The 22507-nt window shown below is 31.3% G+C and overlaps 1 protein-coding gene across 3 annotated transcripts; it reads right to left on the bottom strand.

The window, feature by feature from the left end:
* Positions 50–21587, bottom strand: LOC109362475. Of its 3 annotated transcripts, none has more exons than XM_019608289.1 (9): positions 21257–21587; positions 19314–19549; positions 19006–19066; positions 18052–18176; positions 17718–17780; positions 17500–17624; positions 4518–4694; positions 4423–4457; positions 50–284 (listed from the first exon to the last, which is right to left on the bottom strand). In XM_019608289.1, the coding sequence occupies exons 1-7, from the start codon at positions 21354–21356 to the stop codon at positions 4532–4534; spliced, it is 873 nt and encodes a 290-aa protein (XP_019463834.1). In that variant the 5' UTR covers positions 21357–21587; the 3' UTR covers positions 50–284; positions 4423–4457; positions 4518–4531. The 3 variants fall into 3 exon arrangements, 1 of the variants encoding a protein (XP_019463834.1); XR_002109407.1 differs by having other exon boundaries at positions 59–285; positions 4424–4694; positions 21257–21359; positions 21454–21585; XR_002109406.1 differs by having other exon boundaries at positions 59–285; positions 4424–4694; positions 21257–21585.

The raw sequence follows: 22507 nt of genomic DNA, 5'->3' as shown, positions 1-22507 counted from the left end.
TAAGGTAACAGAAACTGGAGGCTTAGAGTCCCAAGCTAATGAGACCATGTACCAAAAATAGAGATTCACAAATCCAAGTAGGTAATAACCAAGCCACGTGATCATGTTTATGCTACAAATTATAGTTATCGATTTACAGTTAATATGAGATAGTTTTCCACACATATTACAACAGAAATCCATAACAAATATACAAATTACTAAAAAAATTCCTTCAAATGGAGGAGAGAGCAGTGCTACCAGTGGTTGGTTATTTTGAAAACAAAACCTTTCAGGGTTAGTCTTCTACTATTCTACTATCTATATAAGAATACAATATGCTAGCATAATTACCAAAATAGATTGTCATATGTTTGATATTTAGATTTTATAAGGACAATTTTGTCATTCTAAATTGACTTTTTAAATATTAAATTCTCTACACAAAGCATGTGGTGTATTTATTGCAAATCTTCCTACAACTTTCACTTTTTTCATTACCACCCACCCGACTTACTTTTTAATTTCATTGTCCCAAAAATATTTTGAAATTGCAAAGGGTTATCATTCTATCTCCTGGAAAACTTTTAATCTACAAGTTATACCACCTACCTCTTTATCTCATCTCATCTCTCATTCTCTCTCAACTTTTCTCATTCCACTTTCACCTCTTCATTTAATCTCTCCACTTCTCTCAACTTTTCTCATTTCACTTCCATTTCAATCTTCAAAATCTTCATTTCAATTATTCAACAAAATCAAAATCTCCTCTCTTCTGAAACTCATCTTTGTTAAAGGTAATAGTGTTATTATAGAAAATGAAGGTTGTTAAACAATGGTTCTCGCTATTCATAACACTAAACCATTATTTGCTTAGTTTATTTTGAAAAAAATACATGTCTTTTAAAAGTGTATGTTCATTTTCTTCTCCATTCCTTCAATTTTTTATCTCATTTTTATGCTTAAAAATAAGACCTTTTATTTTTGCATGTTCATGGGGTTAGGGTTTCTTAGATTTTATATGTCATTTTTATACTTAAAAATTATACATTTTAATTTTCATGGTCTAGAGGTTTCTTCCATTTTTGTCTCATTTTAAGCTTAAAAACTAAACCTTTTATTTTTACATGTTCATGGTGTCTAGGTTTCAAACACCTTATAATTTTTAAGCTTAAAAATTTGCCCTTTTCAGTTTGCATGTTAAAGGTTTCTGGGTTTGTAACATTTTTATATTTTTATGCTTAAAAATCACTCTTTTTTACTATCCACTTTTAAAGTCTCTAAGTTTCTTCATCTTTGTTCCGCATGATTCTTAAAAATTATTCATTTACTGATTTTTTATGTTCCTCAACTTTACATTACTTTGTAAAGTCATTGATCTCCCACAATGGAGTTTATGTTTCAGGATTTTTACCTTTATTTTTGCATGTCCTCAGCTTTAATTAAAATAATAACATAATTAAAATATAAAGATTGAATTTTTCAAACGAAAACAAATATTAGTAAAATTTAAAAGAAAAAATAAAGAATACTGAGGAGTTACAAGATAATATAATATTAAATATATGGCACAAATTTTAAAGTCTGATTTGGTTGAGTTTAAAATTAGAGGGGTACAAAATAAATGAAAATAATGATGGTTACTATATAACGAATTAATGTTTATATTTTTTATTTCACTCCCTCAAATCAATCAATCATACATAAAAATAAGGGTAATGCTGACATTTTTTTATAATGTGAGTAGTTGTAAGTTAATGCTTAAATATAAGAAATGAAATAGAGAGATATACTGCAGTTCTGAAATTAAGTGATGCTTTAATCATTTAGGATATTGTAAATTATGAAAATATTTTATTTAGAGTTTAGATTTGATTCTAATATTGCAATATTAAAATAGTAATAATAAGAAATATAACATAAAAAATATTAACAAATTTCTTTTATTAATATTTTTTAGTAGTTATTAAGAATATTAAAGTGCAACCATTACATTATAAAATTAAAGTGTAGCAAATATATAATATGTCCGAATACATGTTATGCGTTATGATTAAAATGTTAAATTATTTCTTAATTAATATACATAACATATGTTTGTAGATTTATGATTACAATGCAAACATAGCATTAAGAAACATTAAAATACAACCATTACTTTTTATAATATTAAAATACAACATTATAATTATATTGATTGACAAAAATTAGTGTTGTATAATAAATTTGTAGAGCTCGCGGTTACAATTATATTGATTAAGAAACATTAAAGTCTAGTCATTACATTATAATATGAAAGTGCAACCATTATAATGTCAGAAATGTAATAATATGACTTTATGACATTAGAATTGTAACCTTAGATTTGTGGCCAACATAATTTATATGTTCTAACACACACATATATATAATTTCAAATTTTTCTCTAAGAGTGACCAACTATATTTCTAGTTGAGAAATGATTTGATATTTTACACCTAAAAATAGAATAACAACCTTAGCAAAATAGATAATTCAAATATTAATACAATTTTAAACAACGTTATTTTTTATTCCTTAAATTTAGGTAATGCTCATTATAAATATAAATTTGTGACCATTTATTGTTTAATTCTAAAATAAGTAATAAGAAATATGTATTCCTTAATTGTAGACAATCCTCATAAATATATTTTGTTTAGAGTTTAGATTTTATTCTAATATTGCAATATTAAAATAGTAAGAATAAAAAATATAACATAAAAAGAATATTAACAAATTTCTATTATTAGTATTTTTGGTAGTTATTAAAAATATTAAAGTGCAACCATTACATTATAAAATTAAAGTGTAACAAATATATCATATTTCTCAATACATGTTATGATATGATTAAAATGCTAAAATATTTCTTAATCAATATCGGCATATATTTATAGAGTCAATGGTTACAATGCAACTATAAAATTAAGCCATTACCTTATATTATATTCAAATACAATTATTTACATTATTTTGATTGAGAAATATTAGTGTTATGTAACATATTTGTAGAGCTAGCTATTATATTGATTAAAAAATATTAAAGTCTAACAACTACACTATGAGAAAAAGATATATATATATATATATATATATATATATATCTTTTTCTCATAGTGTAGTTGTTAGACTTTAATATTTTTTAATCAATATAATAGCTAGCTCTACAAATATGTTACATAACACTAATATTTCTCAATCAAAATAATGTAAATAATTGTATTTGAATATAATATAAGGTAATGGCTTAATTTTATAGTTGCATTGTAGCACTAATCGTGTATATATCTTTACACTGTCAATACATGAATTTAATACTCTTACATTATAACATTAAAGAGTAACAAACATATGTTATGTGCCGATACATATGTGTAATAATATAAATTTATAATCAACAAAATTTATAAGTTTTAATATATACACCAACTGTATTTTCTGCTGAGAAATAATTTGATATTTTATATCTAAAATAGAATAATAATCTTAGAAAAATAGCTAATTCAAATATTAATACAATTTTAATCAATGTCACTTTTGATTCTTTAATTTTAGATAATGTTCGTTATAAATATAAATTTATAATCATTTACTTTTTAATTCTAAAATAAATAATAAGAAACATGTATAACTTTTAATAAATATGTATACCTTAATTTTAGACAAGTCTCTTGGATAAATTTTGTTTAGAGTTTAAATTTGATTCTAATATTGCAACATTAAAATAGCTACAATATGAAATATAACATAAAAAATATTAACAATTTTCTATTACTAATATTTTTTAGTAATAATTAAGAATAATAACTATTGTAACACTATCAAGGATTATGCAATGGTACAAGATTAATTGTCACTAAAATGAGAAATCATGTCCTTAAAGCAAGATCATGTTAGGAAAAAACATCAGAAATATCATATATATTTTTTGGATATTCTATTTTATAACTTATTTTATATTGTGTTTCAAACTTTTCTTCATAATAGTTATTTAATATAACATGTTCAACACCACTTATTCAGTTAAAAATTCTACAACAACAATAAAATAGATAAAAATCATCTTCTATAAGGTAACCTCCATTATTTATTAACAAATTATCTTGATACTTATTAATTAAATTTATACTTTTTCTACAATTACTATGAAAATATGTATGATGTTACAAATAACCTTTATTGAATATTATAACATTAATCCTTTATAAATATTTTTTTATTTAATATAAGAGCATATATATCATGCTATTCATTTATAGTTCTAATTTCAGTAATTTATTATTTAAATATATATATATAGTCTTTGATGTGGTAATAATCACTAACTTTTTAATTTAAAATTTACTTTGCACTATTTAAATAAATTCATGCAAAACATATTATTACCCGTGCATTCGCACGGGTGCACGGGTATTTTACTACTTGCATCTAAATTCTTCTACGCATAATACCACACCAGGCATTTGCCACACACTATTTTTTTTTGGGTTTCTTCTTTCCCTGATTGTATAAAGATGTGGGGATTTATCTGTTAAGGTGACAAATCCTCATTTAAATTCTGTTTTAATGTATTTGATGTGTACCGCCATAAAAGCCCTCCAACCAGGTTATTCAGTGCATGAGAAGCCATGGGAACCACAATGCTAGATGATAAAATTGTAGCATACCCATAAGCAAGACCAACAAAGGTTGCCCTGAAACACAAAGAACAATCTTGAGTTGTAATTTAACAAGGACTAACAACACAATAATGGACAATAAATCCCAATGTTTTATATATTCCTAGTTAATCTCTAGAGTCTAGACATTGGAAGTATACTGAATTTTACCAATCTTGTTTGATTAAAGATCAATGTTTTATCAATGAACATGATTTATGATAGAACATTAAAATGTCATTCAATTCATGTAGCCTATCCCACGTAGTAAAACTAAGGCCTGGTTATTGTTTACCGAATGCATCTGTTTGTGGACACTGAATATTTTATTGCATTTATAAATCTCCTTTCTTCCCTTTGAGTTTATATTGATTTTTTACCAATAAGTGACCACTTTTCTTTCTGAATAACTGAATCCTGAATATTTTATTGCGTTCATAAATCTATTTTCTTCTGTATCAGTTCTAATATTGCGTTCATAAATCTATTTTCTTTTGTATCAGTTCTAATCTGAATAAGACCCGTAGTTTTGCTGATCGCAAGTTTGAATTGGGAGGATATAGTAAAAGGAATTAAATCAGCAATACAATTTTCAATAAGTGGGGGAAAGAGAGTTTTTACTTGCATGGTGCATCTTGACCGAAAAATTAAGGTCTTGGTGTACCTTGACCGAAAAATTAGAATCTTGGTGTACCTTTTAGTAATATTACCAGATTGGTGTAAGTTTTATATAATCGGCATATGAGTTGCCGATTGATTTTTTTGTTTTCTTCCCCCCAAAATCGTCAACATGGGGAATTTTTATATTTTTTTTCTCTCTCCCCCCAAAATCTGCAATTGGGGAGTTTTGTTTTTATCTTTTTTTTCATTCCTCCCCTATAAATCGGCAACGGGGGAGTTTTAAATTTATTTTATTTTTTCTCTCCCCCTAAATCGGCAATGGAGGAATTTTTTTGTTATTTCTCTCCCCTAAATCGGCAATGGGGAGGGTGTTTATAATTAATTTTTTTTTCAAACCCTAACCATAACAACACGCAACACATATTTTCTTCTAACACTAGTTATTAAGAAAATAACATATTACACTATCATAAGTTTAATTGGTTAAATCCCAGAAAACTTTAATGACGTTCGTGTGATGAAGTGTCACATAGAGGTGGTTTTCTCCTTCTTGACGGTTGAACTCTTAATTGTTGTTCATTCCGTTGCGAGATTCTCTCTCTACCAGGTGTCGCCAATTGTGGCTCCTCCTCATCTGAATCATCTTCATCATCATCCTCAAATAACTGTTGGTAGTGGGATTTTAGAACTTGATAACAAATAATTATAATTTGCGAACCCATACGATTGTTGTTGTTGTTGAGTAACTAATGAAGTATGTCTTTGAGAATGACTATCCATGGAGTTCATTATGGAGAGTCAGTTTCTGGTACATCATTATAATGAGTAGGAGGAGCTTCATCAGTGTGGGTAGAATATGCATTAGGGTATAGTTCAGCCAATGCTCCCATCATTTCACGGCTAGATGAGAAGACGTCAAACAAAGATTTTATGAGATTTATAAGTGAAGCTGGAGGACTACTCTGATCACAAATTCTTTTTGCAAATGTGTATTGAAAAATTTAGAGAAAATTAAAAGTAAATAATATAATTAAAGACAAAGTTTAATTTATAAATCTTTTTACCATTCCATCAAAGTGTGCTCCATATCTAGATATGTATCTTCTAGTCCTTTTAAATAACAATACATATACTCAAAATAGTGGTTCAAAGGCAGTGTAAACCATCGATCATATAGTTATCCCAATTATTCCATATTTGAATCCAGCGACAATACTTATGTGATCAGTCATAATCAGTTTTGCCACATAAGTCTACATTATAAAAAAATTCATAATTTACTAGATCTTGTGGAATTGGTTGACCAAAATCAAATTGCGTCATAACCTGATCAGTAATGTGCCATTCCACAATTGCGAAACAGATTAATGGCACACGTGATCGGTTTCTCTCCGAGATGTTTGGCAGGAAAGCCAATTGGGAATATGCAATACCGAAACTGGTAAAATTGTTACTTAAAAAGTTAATATAATAAATATTCAGACATAAATATACAAACATAATAATATATATTTGTACCTAAAATATAGAAATATACACGATCAACGCGCATACGATCAAACATTGCACGTATGATGTCCAAGGATGTTGGTGGTAATTAAATGTTGTGATCACCTATTATTAATCTTTGTTAGTTAGTAAAAAATTGAATCACTTTCGTTAATTAAAATTTTACATATAATGATAAAATTAATATACACATTTTTACCAATGGAAAATAAGGTGTTGTTGGGTCGCCCAGTCTTAGTGCAAGATTTTTAATCCGATCATATACCCATAATTGAAGGAGTAGTATCCAATCTCTTTTTGATCCCCAATACAGCTGAGCCCCAACTGTATTGGAATGTCTCCGTTAAGACAAGTCAATACATAAGGTGGAATTGTATGCTGACAAAGACAAGCCAATACAGCTAAGCCCCAACTGTATTGAAATGTCTCCGTTAAATCCTCAAGTAAGGAAAAATACATAATGTGGACTCTGTTACCTAATATATATGGCATAAGAAATCCTCCGATCATTCTCAGAATAAATGCTATTGTGTGTTGTTCAATAATAACTTCATTAACATTCTCAGGGAGATCCCGAAATGTCTCTTAATCCAAGTGAGTTTCACCCTCTGCCATATTAATTCGTTCCCAACTGAACATCACCCAACAACCAGATGCAAAGTGCTTCACAATCTGTACTTGCCACTCCGATAATAACTTCTCCTTCTATCAGAATGCCAAGTTGGTAAGCTATCCTGAAGAGTGATGGTGGCCTCTCCACATGAAAAGTGAAAAATATGTGTTTCCGGCCTCCATCTCTCGATCAATGCTAATAGTAGATGATTGTTGATTTCTACTACTCCAAGTGTCAACAAGTTACCTAAAGTAGTGTTGCGGATAACTTGCAACACTGACTCAAAAGATACTAATTGCCAGAAACATGATCTAGGTCGAAAAGCACATTCAATGCTATTCCATACATTTTTTGATATATGATCATTTTGCATTGTAAGTAGTGAAATGTCAATTGACCCTGAATTAAGGTACTCCATTACAAAGTGTGAAGAAGGTATGAACAAAGTTTAAAAAAAGTATGAATACTGGATGTGAATTAGTGATTCTACATAGCAATATTTATAATGATTGTGAGCGAGCGAAATGTATATTGACATGTAAGTTATTTTAATTTTTTAATAGTGAATGTGAGTGGGTGGATGGAAGCAAACCAAACTCGACTAACCCTAAAAATGCACACCAAACTCGGCTACCCCTTAGCCAAGTTTTTCTTGAATAATACACACCAAACTCGGCTACTATATGGCTGAGTTTTGTTGAACATAGAAAATTCCCATCAAACTCGGCTACCTTATGGCCGAGTTTTGTTGAACAAAGAAAATGCACCAAACTCAGCTACCTCTTTGCCGAGTTTTGTTCAAGAAAATATTAAACAAATCCATAAAAATCGGCCACCTCTTTGCTGACTTTCAATGAGTATAATGATAAGTTTGAATAAGATTGAATAGGATAGCCGAGTTTGAATGAGTTTTAATAGTTTCAAACAAAAATTGCCTTGAAATAATTATAAAATCTCTGCACCACAATCCCTTCAATACATTCAAACAATTTAAATGTATAATCATTCAATAGGAGAATCTCTGCATCACACCATGCATATATGGTCATTCAATATTTTCACTTTATTTGCATTAACTTCTTCAATCAATGAAGAATCTCTGCATCACACTATGCATGTATGGTCATTCAATATTTTCATTTTGTTTGCATTCACTTCTTCAATCAATGAAAAATCTCTGCACCATACTATACATGTATGGTTAAAGGTGGAAACAGGCCAGACCGCCTATCAGGGGCCTATTACCTAGCCTATAACAGGCTAAGCTAGGCCAGACTTTTTCACGAACAGGTCAGGCTCAGGCTTTCTAAAAAGCATATTTAGCTTAACAGACCAGACTTTAGGCCACCTAAAAGGCCTATAAAACAGTTATATTATACAAGAATGTTGAAATTATACTATTTTAATATAAACAATATTATTATATATGTGTAATATTAATATAAAAATGTATATAAAAATATAATTTAACTTTTAGAATTAAATGTGCCTAACTAAAAATAAGCCTATAAGCCCATTAAAATGTAGACATGATAGCTTATTTCATGAACATATAGTATAATAGGCCTTTAAACAGGCTAACAAGCCAGACCTAGGCTTTAATTTTTTTTAAATAAGCTAACAGGCCAGACCCAGACTCTTATGTGCTATATAGGCTGGGCCTGTATAAGGCAAAGCCTGACCTGTTTCCACCCTTATGTATGATCATTCAATATTTTCACTTTGTTTGCATTCACTTCTTCGAGCAATGAAGAATCTCTACACCACACAATGCATCTACATTCATTCAATATTTTCACTTTGTTTGCATTCACTTCTTCAATCAATGAAGAATTTCTACACCGTTGGACTCTCTGGATGCAATGTCACTATTTGACCACACGTATAGTATTATAATGCATAATTATAATGCATTCAAGTTAATGCATAATATATTGTATATAGTTAATGCATATTAATATATTATATATAATTAATGCATATAAATATATTATATATAGTTAATGCATATTAATATATTGTATATAGTTAATGCATATAATATATTTATTTATGTTTATTTATTTATAGTATATAGTTATAATATACTTAGTTATAATTTATAGTATATAGTTTCATATATTGTATAGTATATTTAGTTATAATTTATAGTATATAGTTATATTATATATATTTATTTATAGTATTGACTACACACAATTGAAAGATGTTATAGATTAATAGAAATACATTATAAAAGTAAAGATTAAAATATAAACTACTCTTAGAAATGTTGCCTAGAACTCTCCTCCTATTCTGTAGATCTCAATTGACATGTCTTCCTGTTATGCCCTTCGGTTCTACACCATCCACATTTTTAAGTTGTTCACCTTCAACTTCATCCATCTCATTGTGAATGCGAGAAGTCTTTGGTCTTCCACTTCTTTTCCTACGCATAACAAGATTGGGAATGAATGTTGGACCTGAATAATGAAGTATATATTCTTCATTACCAATAGACCTTCTGAAGATTATCTAGGTGGTAAATTGTTGAGATAAATTGACTGCAGTCTAAATTCAATGAAGAGCATGTTGCAATAGAATGAGAGTATGTCAATCTTAATTATTGAAATTTTCCACAGTCACACCAATTGTCAGCAAGTTTTTCACTGTATACAGCTTCACTTGTCGACCACCAGATCTTAAATACAACTTCAACTTCAGAAACTCCAGTCTCTCGTAAAAAATTATGAACTAGTTGACATGTAGACTTACATTGATTTTCTTTAATCATCTTTGTTAAGTCTTCGCGATATACATGCCCTGCCATAATCATGTTAGAGACTTCATTTCGATGTCCATTGAACCATTCATTTAGACTATAGTATATTGCTCTAACAAGAACATTGATAGGGAGAGCTCTAGATCCTTTCAGAACACCATTTGCAAGATTAGTAGTCATGTGGCCATATCATCTCCCTTCATCATACGCCTGACTCCATTTCTCTTTTGGAATTTGCTCCAACTATGCTCCAGCCCTTGGATTTTTTTAACACAACAAATTCAACATTCGCTCGAACCGTGATCGCATCAACTCATAAACTAGAAATTAAATACAAACCTATTAATATTCATAACATAACAATATTTCTAAAATTGAAAATATAAATAACACATACCCATTTCTACAACTTTGTCTTTTAGATCAGAATCTCGGAATTCCTTATTGAAATTACTAGCTAGATGACGAATATAATAAACTGATTCTATACTAGACCATCCTGCCAACTCACTTCGGAGTGTAGCTAATAAACTTGTCCCCCATATCTGATATGATACACATGTTTGGTTGAGGGGTAACATAAGTCTTAAGATTGTAAAAAAAATCACTCTCAAACTTCTTTTCGTCTCTCCTTCAATAATGGCAAATGCAACTGGAAATACACGTTTGTTTTCATTTTGTGAACTTGCTATTAGCAATGTTCCAATATATTCCCCAGTAAAAAATGTCCTATCCACTTGTAGGAATGATTTACAATATGCAAACTTTTCAATACATGGTTTGAAAGCCCAAAATATTCTATTCAGAATGATTTAACTTGGGTCTTCCGTGCATCTACAACTTGGTGACGTGCTTCATATTTTATAATCGTGTTAGGAGAAAAATATTGTAGAGCAATCATCCAACGTGGTAACTCATTATATAACCCTTCCCAATCATCATAAAATTTGGCCATGACCATTTATTTTGCAGTCCACACCTTTTTATATGTGACTGTACAACCAAAGCGACTAACAACCTCCTTCGCCAATGTCTTAACTGGTATACTCGGATCTGCAAATTCCAAATTAACAATAAAGTCTGAAATGAATAACAAATTTAATTTACTATGATTTTGGGAAACTAACATAAAACACAACTGTGTGTTACACTAATTTTCCTAATCTTCCAATAATCGTGAATTCACCACTCACATCCTACACCAAAATGTTTATCTTTGGCAACATATTTGTCCGGTCTAGACTCTGCAACAACATAGTCGAACGAATTTTGATATGAAATTCACTAATTGCATTTATTATAGCTTCTTTAGATTCAAATTGCATATCAATAAACAAATCATTATCAATAATATCCGTTAAACCGATTGTATGTCCAAAATCACGATCAGCTTCAGAATTTGTGTTCAAGAAAAATGATGATAGAGTAACATATGTCATACTACGAGATGAACCATTATCAAACTGAACCTCCTCATCATCACTATTCATTTCAATCTCCTATTCATCGCTAAAATCGCTAACAAAATCTCTCACAATGGCCATCTACGTTTAATAATTAATAAGATTAAAACATATAAACTTATAAGAATGAAGACCCAAGTCGAATCATTCTGGATAGAATATTTTGGGCTTTCAAACCATGTATTGAAAGATTTTCATATTGTAAACCAATCCTACAAGTGGATGAGACATTTTTAACTGGGAAATATACTCGAACATTGCTAATAGCAAGTTCACAAGATGGAAATAAACGTGTATTTCCAGTTGCATTTGCCATTATTGAAGGAGAGACGAAAAAAACTTGAGAGTGTTTTTTTTACAATCTTAAGACTTATAGTACCCCTCAACCAAACATGTGTATCATATCAGATAGGGTGACAAGTTTATTAGTTACACTCCGAAGTGAGTTGGTAAGATGATCTAGTGTAGAATCAGTTTATTGTATTCATCATCCAGCTAATAATTTCAATAAAGAATTATGGGATTCTGATCTAAAAGACAAAGTTGTAGAAATGAGTATGTTCTATTTATATTTTTCAATTTTCGAAATATTGTTATATTATAGATATGAGTAGGTTTGTATTTATTTTTTAGGTTATGAGTTGATGCGACCATGGTTCAAGCGAAAAAATGTTGAATTTGTTGCGTCAAAAAAATCCAAGGGTTGGATCATGGTTGAAGCAAATTCCAAAAGATAAATGGAGTCAGACATATGATGAAGGGAGACGATATGACCACATGACTATTAATCTTGCAAAATACATTAATGATGTTCTGAAAGGATCTAGAGCTTTCCCTATCACTGCCCTTGTTAGAGCAACATACTACAGGCTAAATGAATGGTTCAATGGACATCGAACTGAAGTCTTTAACATGATTATGGCATGACATGTATATTGTGAAGATTTAACAAAGGTGATTAAAGAAAATCAACGTAAGTCTACATGTCAACTAGTTCATAATTTTTCACGCGACTGGAGTCTCTGAAGTTGAAGTTGTATCTAGATCTGATGGTTGACAACTGAGGTTGTATATAGTGAAACTTGCTGACAATTGGTGTGACTGTGGAGAATTTCAATCTTAAAATTGACATGCTCTCATACTATCGCAACATGCTCTTCTTTGAATTTAGACTACAACCAATTTATCTCAACAATTTATCGTCTAGATAATCTTCAGGGGGTCTATGGATATGAGTTTCAACCAATTGGTAATGAAGAATACTGACATCCTTATTCAGGTCCAACATTCATTCCCTATTCTGTTATGCGTGCGAAAAGAAGTGGAAGACCAAAGACTTCATGCATTCACAATGAGATGGATGAAGTTGAAGGCAATCAACTTAAAAATGTGGATGGTGTAAGGGCATAACAGGAAAACATGTCCATTGCGATCTAGAGAATTGGGAGAGAGTTCTAGGCAACAATCCTAAGAGTAGTTTATATTTTAATCTTTACTTTTATAATGTATTTATATTAATCTATAACATCTTCTCTCAACTGTGTGTAGTGAATACTATAAATATATATATTATAACTACATACTATAACTATATATACTATACAATATATGAACTATAACTATATACTGTAAATTATAACAAAATATACTATATAATATATGCACTATAACTATATACTACAAATTATAACTAAATATACTATAACTATATACTATAAATAAATAAATATAACTAAATATATTATATGCATTAACTATATATAATATATTAATATGCATTAACTATATACAATATATTAATATGCATTAACTATATACAAATATTACTATGCATTAACTATATACAATATATTACTATGCATTAACTTGAATGCATTATAACTATGCATTATAATACATATACGTGAGGTCAAAGAGTGACATTGCATCCAGAGACTTCAATGGTGCAGAGATTCTTCATTGATTGAAGAAGTGAATGCAAACAAAGTGAAAATATTGAATGATCGTAGATGCATAGTATGGTGCAGAGATTCTTCATTGATTGAAGAAGTGAATTCAAACAAAGTGAAAATATTGAATGACCATACATGCATAGTTTGGTGGAGAGATTCTTCATTGATAGAAGAAGTAAATGCCAACAAAGTGAAAATATTAAATGATCATACATGCATAGTATGGTGCAGAGATTCTTCATTGATTGAAGAAGTGAATGCAAACAAAATGAAAATATTGAATGACCATACATGCATAGTGTGGTGCATAGATTCTCCTATTGAATGACCATACATTTAAATTGTTTGAATGCATTGAAGGGATTGTGGTTCAGAAATTTTATAATTGTTTCAATGTAATTTTTATTTGAAAGCATTAAAACTCATTCAAACTTATTCAAACTCGGCTATCCCATTCGAACTTATTCAAACTTATCATTATACTCATTGAAACTCGGCAAAGAGTTGGCCGATTTTTATGGATTTTGTTTAATATTTTCTTGATCAAAACTCAACAAAGAGGTAGCCGAGTTTGATGCATTTTTTTCCTACAAAACTTGGCCATGGGGTAGCCGAGTTTGGTAAATTTTCTTTGTTCAACAAAAGTCAGCATAAGGTAGCCGATTTTGGTGGGAATTTTCTATGTTCAACAAAACTCAGCCATAGAATAGTCGAGTTTGGTGTGTATTATTCAAGAAAAACTCGGCTAAGGGGTAGCCGAGTTTGGTGTGCATTTTTAGGGCTAGTCGAGTTTGGCTTGCTTCCATCCACTCACTCATATTCACTATTAAAAAATTAAAATAAGTTACACGTCAATATATATTTCACTCACTCACAATCACTATAAATATTGTCATGTAGAATTCACTAATTCATATCCACTCTTCATACTTTTTTCAAACATTGTTCACACCTTCTTCACAGTTTCTTCACATCTTCACACTTCGTAATGAAGTACCTTAATCCAGGGTCAATTGACACTTCACTACTTACAATGCAAAATGATCATATACCAAACAAAGTATGGAATAGCATTGAATGTGCTTTTCGGCCCAGATCTTGTTTCTGGCAATCGGTACCTTCTGAGCCATTGTTGCAAGTTATCCGCAATACTGCTTTAAGTAACTTGTTGACACTTGGAGCAGTAGAAATCAACAATCATCTACTATTAGCATTGATCGAGAGATGGAGGCCGGAAACACATACTTTCCAGTTTCCATGTGGAGAGGTCACTGTCACTATTCAGGATGTGGCTTACCAACTTGGCATTCCAATAGAATGAGAAGTTGTTACTAGAGTGACAATTATGGATTGGGAAGCACTTTGCATCCGGTTGTTGGGTATTGTTCCAGTTGGTAACGAATTAATAGGTCAGAAGGTGAAACTCACTTGACCTGAGATGACATTTCGTGATCTCTTTGAGAATGCTAATGAAGTTATTATTGAACAACACACAAGAGCATTTATTCTGAGAATGATCGGGGAATTTCTTATGCCAGATACATTAGGTAACTGAGTCCACCTTATGTATCTGCCCTTGCTTGAAGACTTAATGGAGACATTCCAATACAATTGAGGTTCAGCTGTATTGGTTCGTCTTTATCGAGAACTATGTTGTGCAACAATAAATTAGTGATCAAAAAGAGATTGGAGGATGTCTACTATTCCTTCAATCATGGGCATATGATCGCATTGAAAATCTTGCACCAAGACTGCGCGACCCAACAACACCTTATTTTTCACTGCTGAAAATGTATATATTAATTTTATCATTATATGTAAAATTTTAATTAAAAAAAGTGATTCAATTTTTTTACTAACTAACAAAGATTAATAATAGGTGGTCACAACATTTAATCACCACCAACATCCTTGGACATGCTGCTAATATCATACGTGTAATATTTGACCGTATGCGCGTTGATCAGGTATATTTATATTTCTATATTTTATGTATAAATGTATATTATTATGTTTGTATATTTATGTCTGAATATTTATTATATTAACTTTTTAAGTAAAATTTTTACCAGTTTCAGTGGATGCCATATTCGCAACTGCATTTCCTGCCAAACATCTCAAAGAGAAGCCGATCACGTGTGCCACTAAACTGTTTCGCAATTGTGGAATGACACTCTACTGATCGAGTTATGAGGTAATTTGGTTTGGTCAACCAATTCGACAAGATCTAGTGAATTGTGAAAAACTTCATAAAGTAGACTTACCTTACAAAACTGATTGTGACTGACCACATAAACATCGTCCCTGGATTCAAATATGAAATAATTGGGACAACTATGTGGTCGATGGTTTACCAGCAAATACACTACCTTTGAACCGCTACTCTGAGTATATGTAGTGGATTTAAAAGGACTAAAAGATACATATCTAGAGATGGAGCACACGATGATGGAATGGTAAATTTTTTTATAAATTAAACTTTGTCTTTAATTATATTATTTACTTCTAATTTTCTCTAAATTTTTTAGTACATATTTAAAAAAAGAATTTGTGTTCAGAGTAGTCCTCCAGCTTCACTTATAAATCCCACGCAATCTTTATGTGACGTCTTCTTATCTAGCCGTGAAATGATGGGAGCATTGACTAAACTATACTCCAATGCATATCTACCCACATTGATGAAGTTCCTCTTACTAATCATTATGATACCGGACGAACTCATCATTATGATACCGGACCGATATGATGTGATTGAGAGTGCTTCTTTTCCAGGCTCCTCCGATGGTAGTGGAAGCTCTTCTTCTTGAAGGTCTTGTTGAAAGTGACTCTTCTTTTTCTACTTCTACAGATCCTGCTCCAAATGATTGTCGAGATTTGAGTAGATGAGATGATAGAAGATCTTCGTCATTTCTCTGTATACGATACACTAATTCTTTTTTTTCTTTTTCAATTGCTTGCTTGTTACAGTCAGGTCAATGAACTCAACTCACAGCGGAATCAGAACTTGAATGAGATTGACTCTGGCAACTGGCCTTAAATTGTATCGAGCTACGGGCCATAAAATGTCCGACGAAGCTTAAAGCAGACTGACTCTCCGCAACGAACTCTAGTAGATAGTCATTCTCAAGGATATACTTCATCAGTTACTCCTCAACAACAACAACAACAACAACAACAACAACAACAACAATGTATGAGTTCGCAAATTTTAATTATTCATACAATTATTTGTCATTAAGTTATCAAATCCCACTACCAACAATGTTTGCTATTACTTCAAGTACACCATTGTCGGCATACAATTTTCAACAATATTATCGTCCTACTATGCCGTCTACAAACATTTTTGATATACGGCATATTGATGACGAAGTTGTGGTTGGGGATGTTTATAAAGATAAATATGATTCAGATGAGGAGGAGCCACAATTGGCGACACGTGGTAGAGGGAGAATCTCGCAGCGGAATGAACAACAATTAAGAGTTCAACCACCAACAAGGAGAAAACCACCTCCATGTGGCACTTCATCACACATACGTCATTAAATTTTTATGGGATTTAACCAATTTAACTTTTAATATTGTAATATGTTGTTTTCTTAATAACTAGTGTTTGAAGAAAATATGTGTTGTGTATTGTTAGGGTTTGAAATTTTTAATTATACAAAAAACTCCCCCCATTGCCGATTTAGGGGGAGAGAGAAAAAACAAAAAATATCAAAAAACTCCCCCGGCCAATTTAGGGGGAGAAAAAAAATTAAAAACTCCACAGATGCCGATTATATAAAACTTACACCAATCTGGTAATATTTCTAAAAGGTGCACCAAGACCATAATTTTTCGGTCAAGGTGCACCATGCAAGTAAAAACTCCTGGGGAAAGATAGAGAAGAGGGGAAGAGAGAAGTTAGAAGGATATGCACCATATGGCAAAGGAATACTTTCGGCCATTTCCTAGGTGCAAAACACCAAAGGTCAAGGCAGTCACCCCAATACTCTTCCAGTTCATTCCGAAAAGTGGCAGAATCGCACCACGGAAAAGTAGTTCCTGAAATTAAAGACCTTAACATATAATATCATTCAAATAATGGAAACTAAACAAGATAGATGCAATAAGCTAAGAAAGTGTTTCTCTTTTGACCTCGCTAATCCCAGGCAAGAGTGCAACGACCATGTAATCCAGAAGTTGGAGTGAGCTAAGGACCTGATTGGGAAAGCAGAATATTTTCAGAGCTCAGAAAGTGAGCAAAGCATCCTAGAACTAATACAGACACAAATGCAAAAATTATAAAAGCAGAAGTCTTGCAAGAAAAGTTATCTCAGGTAGAATGATTTTCAGTCAGATGCACTAACGTTTCACAGAACATACTACTAGCTACGAAATATTGAAGTTTGAAATGGTAATCCACTAATAACAATACCAAGCTAACAAAACCTTAAAGAACATTTCCAAAACCATGACTTGATCCAGTTACCTGCTGATTGGCTACTTCACTAGACTCGGCAAAATCTGGCCATGTCTTCAATAGCAAATAACGACATGATGATATTAACACCACTAGTCCTGCAATCAACTCAAGATGCCACATCTCAAAACCAACTGCATACAAAAGAAAAAATAGTTCTTAATGTAATGTTAAGGATTTAAACATTGTTGTAAAGGACTAGATACTGACATTATAATAAACTTTTCCAACACATATTTGCGAAGCATTTCCCAAGAAACAAGCACATTTATATTTAGCTGAGGCCCTATGACTAAAAATGTACAAATTTCCAATTCCGAAGTATATCCATTACAAGTGATGTCATATTAGCTTTCAAGTTCCACTAGAAGAATGTGAGATATTTAGATTCCATATCAGTAATTCAGTATTCATGGAAATATCACAGTAATCGCATCATGCATGTATAGCCTAGCTCCAAATACATGGGGAAGGTTGTACTTAAGGCTTATGGTCAAAATTCCAAAATTGTCGATGACAGGTTCAGTAGATAACGAAAACAACCAGGCTTTAATATGGAAAGGCAAGAACGGAATCAAAGAACTTTCCAGCAAAGGCAAAGAAGCATTAGGCAAGTTGTGACTGAAGTAATATGGAAAAGCAATCAGAGAATTTTAGGGAACATAGGCAGTAACAAAGAGGTCTGATAGACATTCTTTTAGCTGCTATTGGTATGTGTACAGGATACTAATAATTTGATGTTTGGTTAGAAAGTAAGTACAGTGAATGAATTATAGTGTTAGTATGGTGGTTTTATTTTTAAAGCAATGTACCTCAAAAGTAAAGGGTAATCCTTGAAAACCATCCATGCCTTTTGAGTGTAAAGTTCATTTTGTTATAGTTAACAAAAATACATTTTAACTAAAAAAATAGTATAAGATTGAAACACAAAGTAACTATATGAAGCAAATATTAGTATAATACATGATACTTCTGTAGAGCAGTCCAAGACTGGCAATCCTTCCGTTGATACAACATGAGACACCTGCAAGTTTCAAAAACTAAATGAAGTATAAGATGAAGAAAATATCCTGTATTATGCAAATTTCAACTAACATCTTCTGACTAATGAGGTGCAAGGAAGAACAGATAGAATCAAATACTTCCTGTGATGGCTAAATGACAATATGCTAAAATTACATCTTTAATCATTTTCATCATTGAAATAATAAAGTTGGGAAAAAAGCAACAAAGGGGGACACTGATCTAACAATTCATAAAATGAAGAGTACCTGCCGAATCACTATGCCCAAAGCAGCTATTAGACTTGAAGTTATTGTGCAAGCCTGAAGCACAGCACTTCTTGAAGGTACAGGGGTAGAAATCTGACCAGCTGAATTAAGAGAAGTGTCTAACTTAACATTTTGGACAAATGTCTCTTCTGAGAGATCTCCAAATGCTTCTGGTCCACCTCTTTTGGATTTCTTCAATGACTTCTTCGCATATGTACATGTACTATATCTACTCCCTATACAAAAAATAATATAGCATGTAAGATGAATGAACCTGGTGGAATTTATTGAAGTTTGGCACAACGGTAAGGTTGCTGCTTAGTGACAATGAGGTCATGGGTTCAATCCCGAAAACAACCTCTCTGCTTGCAGAGGTAAGGTTTATGTACATCTACTCTTCACATACCCCACTAGGTGGGACCCTCATGCACTCGATAGTTTCTTTTTTAAATTTAATAAAATCTCAGATGGAATGTTTTGAGCAGTAAGATCTGATGTGCATTAGAAAGAAAATGAAATTTCTATGTGGTATATGGCATGACTCCTTCAGTACAATCAGGATAAAAACACAAACTAACCATAGAACAACCTATGTGATAAGAGAAGAACATAGGAATAGGGGCAAAGCTAGAATACTTTCATTGACAGGGGCCAAAAAACAATATTTATACGGGCCAAATTAAAGAATTTATATTTTTTATAAAATCATATTTCGGAAAAACTTGAATAGTTGAATTTAAAAACATTTTCGGTAGCCATAGCAGCTATGCACCGCCCGTGACACTGGATGAAGTTTAAAGTGCAGTGAAGTAAAATTTATCACATAAGGTAGTACAGTACGTAGTTGGACAGTTCCAGTCCATGGGATTTGATGCTAGAAATTGAAATGTCTAATGCAACTATGCAACTAGAAGATCATTTCATAGCAAGAGCCTAAGAGGTCCATGTCCATCTTGAATTCTTGATATGTTGCAGATTGCAGAACAATGATAAGTGAATGATAGGCATGTGCTGTCATCCTCTTCATCATTGTTTCTCTTTTGATAAGTGATTACTTGTTAGTATACTTTCATTAGAGGTTGCAATGTCATGAAGCCCTCTACCTAAATTGATTTGAGTCGGCGCCACGTGGTTTTGGTCCCAGAAAGTCCAACATGTTATGGTTTTAGTCTCTATTAGTTTTTTTACCGTGATTAGTCCTTAAAAATGTAAACAAGTTTTGGTTTTGGTCCCTTTCATTAGGGAATCAAGTGCTAACAAAATGTCATATCAACATCTCATTGAGGGATGTTAGTAGCTTGTCCAAATTGCTCATTCTATTGGTTGGTTTCATGAGGTTGCTTTTCATTTTACGAAAAGTTGGAGTCACACATCGACTGAACATTACAAAAGAAAAATTGTATATTTATTCAAGTCGAGTTACGCCAGTGACAAAGACTATGTGCTTAGAGTTTGTTTGCGAGTTGGAATTTTAGGCGAAGAAAAGGAAGGCTTCCAAGTCATCTCACAGATATATTTTATTTTATGGCTCTAAACTCTAAAGTCTTCCATATTCCTTCTTTCCCCTCCAAAATCCAAGTCGCTATCATAAGGGAGGGAAGGGAAACCAAAATATTTCAACATTATCGGCAATCATGAAAATTTTCTAGGGACTGAAATCAAAACACGCTGAACTTTCATTTACCAAGAATCTTAAATAAGCTATATTTTATTTCACCAAGTAACAACAAAGTATTTGAACCTTGACCCTCCTTTTAGGTAATTGTAGCTGCATGTAACAGGATTTCATGAATTTCCCAAAATTATCAACCACCTTACACTAATTGAATGGTCTTTCATTTCATCTATTATATTTACTATATTATTTGGGTATGAAAATATAGCAATGGAGAAATAATAAAAAATAAATAAATGTAAAAGCGGTTAACGAAAGAGAGACAAACTGTGAGTGAGAGTGATGAGGGCAGAATGAAATCTGGTGTGAGGATAGTCCACCGTAGTCCACCAACAGCAGCAATTCAGAGTGAACGAAAGCGTCGCCATAAACTGAGATTAACAAGATATTTCTGATAAATAGAAACAAAAAAATAATAGATAAATAGATAAGTGCTTAATTTGTGTAGTCTATGTGAAAAGCTACGTGGTGAAAAAAGCACAAAGGTTATGTTGGAGCCGTTTTCGCTTTTTTGTCTGTTTGAATTTCGAAAGTGATTAATTTCTCTTAGATTTTCTGGGCAAACAAAGAGAGTGGAGAGAAAAGAAGAGAAGGCAATGAAGAAGAAAAAGAATAGACAGAAGGTGAATATATATATATATATATTAAAGAACAAAAATATTGGTGGTGTATGAGGGTAGTAATTTTTTTACCTTCTTTTCCCGATAACATTTCCTGTGTGTACCGCTTATAAGCCGTTAATCTAATCGTTTCCTATTTAGTTCTCCTCTTGAAATGAAATTTCGTGGCTAGTTGAGATTTATTTGGTGAGGCTAAATTGGAAATTTCGTGGCTAATTGAGATGTATTTGGTGAGTTATTATTTTTTTTGTTATTAACAAGGGTATCTCTTATCCTCTTATATAGGGAATTAATCTTTTGAGTTATGTGTTGCTCCTCTCAACAAGTGTTAATTTTATAAATTTAATCTTTGATTATTCTAAAAATCTAATAAAATCTTATACCAAACCAATACTGTGTCGTTGGTTAAGCTCTTTCATGCTTCCCAATGTCTTCCCATCTCTTAGTTATTTTTTACATATATTATAAATAATATTCCCATGCAAATTTTAAATCAAACATCTTCCTTTGTTGGTTTAGAATACTTCAAAAATAAATAATAAGGTTAAAAATATATGTGTCACCTATATTTATTGTGCAAATCAGAATATAAGAGAAGATTAAGGATAATAAATTTATGAGAAATATTGAGCTTAATTTGTTTAAATATAATTATGAGCGGATTTAAAATCTAGCAATGATTTTAGTCAATTTTACTCCTATTTAACATTTTTCTTCTTAAGATCTTCAGGAGGATTTTGGAAAAATGTAAAGGACAAAAATGTTGATGGTAGTATTATTCTTCAAGTCTTTTATTTCAAAAGTTATATAAACTTTTCTTTATATTATATTTATTTTCTCATAGGAGACCATCATTATAATTATACTAGTATCTTTAAAGAATTGAAAAATATTTGCCC

Source organism: Lupinus angustifolius, chromosome LG12, assembly GCF_001865875.1.
Source record: "Lupinus angustifolius cultivar Tanjil chromosome LG12, LupAngTanjil_v1.0, whole genome shotgun sequence".
Lineage (NCBI taxonomy): Eukaryota > Viridiplantae > Streptophyta > Magnoliopsida > Fabales > Fabaceae > Lupinus > Lupinus angustifolius.
Note: the sequence above shows the minus strand (reverse complement) of the source record. Positions and strands in the feature narration are given on the sequence as shown.

What these genes read in the sequence shown, in the direction of transcription:
- LOC109362475 (XM_019608289.1), bottom strand. Translation starts at nt 21,356, where the DNA reads ATGGCGACGCTTTCGTTCACTCTGAATTGCTGCTGTTGGTGGACTACG. An exon ending in CTGCTCTACAGAAGTATCAT is followed by an intron (nt 18,177 to 19,005) that starts GTATTATACTAA and finishes TTTTGTATGCAG; the next exon opens with TTGGTTTTGAGATGTGGCAT. An exon ending in GTGAAGTAGCCAATCAGCAG is followed by an intron (nt 17,781 to 18,051) that starts GTAACTGGATCA and finishes TTTCCCAATCAG; the next exon opens with GTCCTTAGCTCACTCCAACT.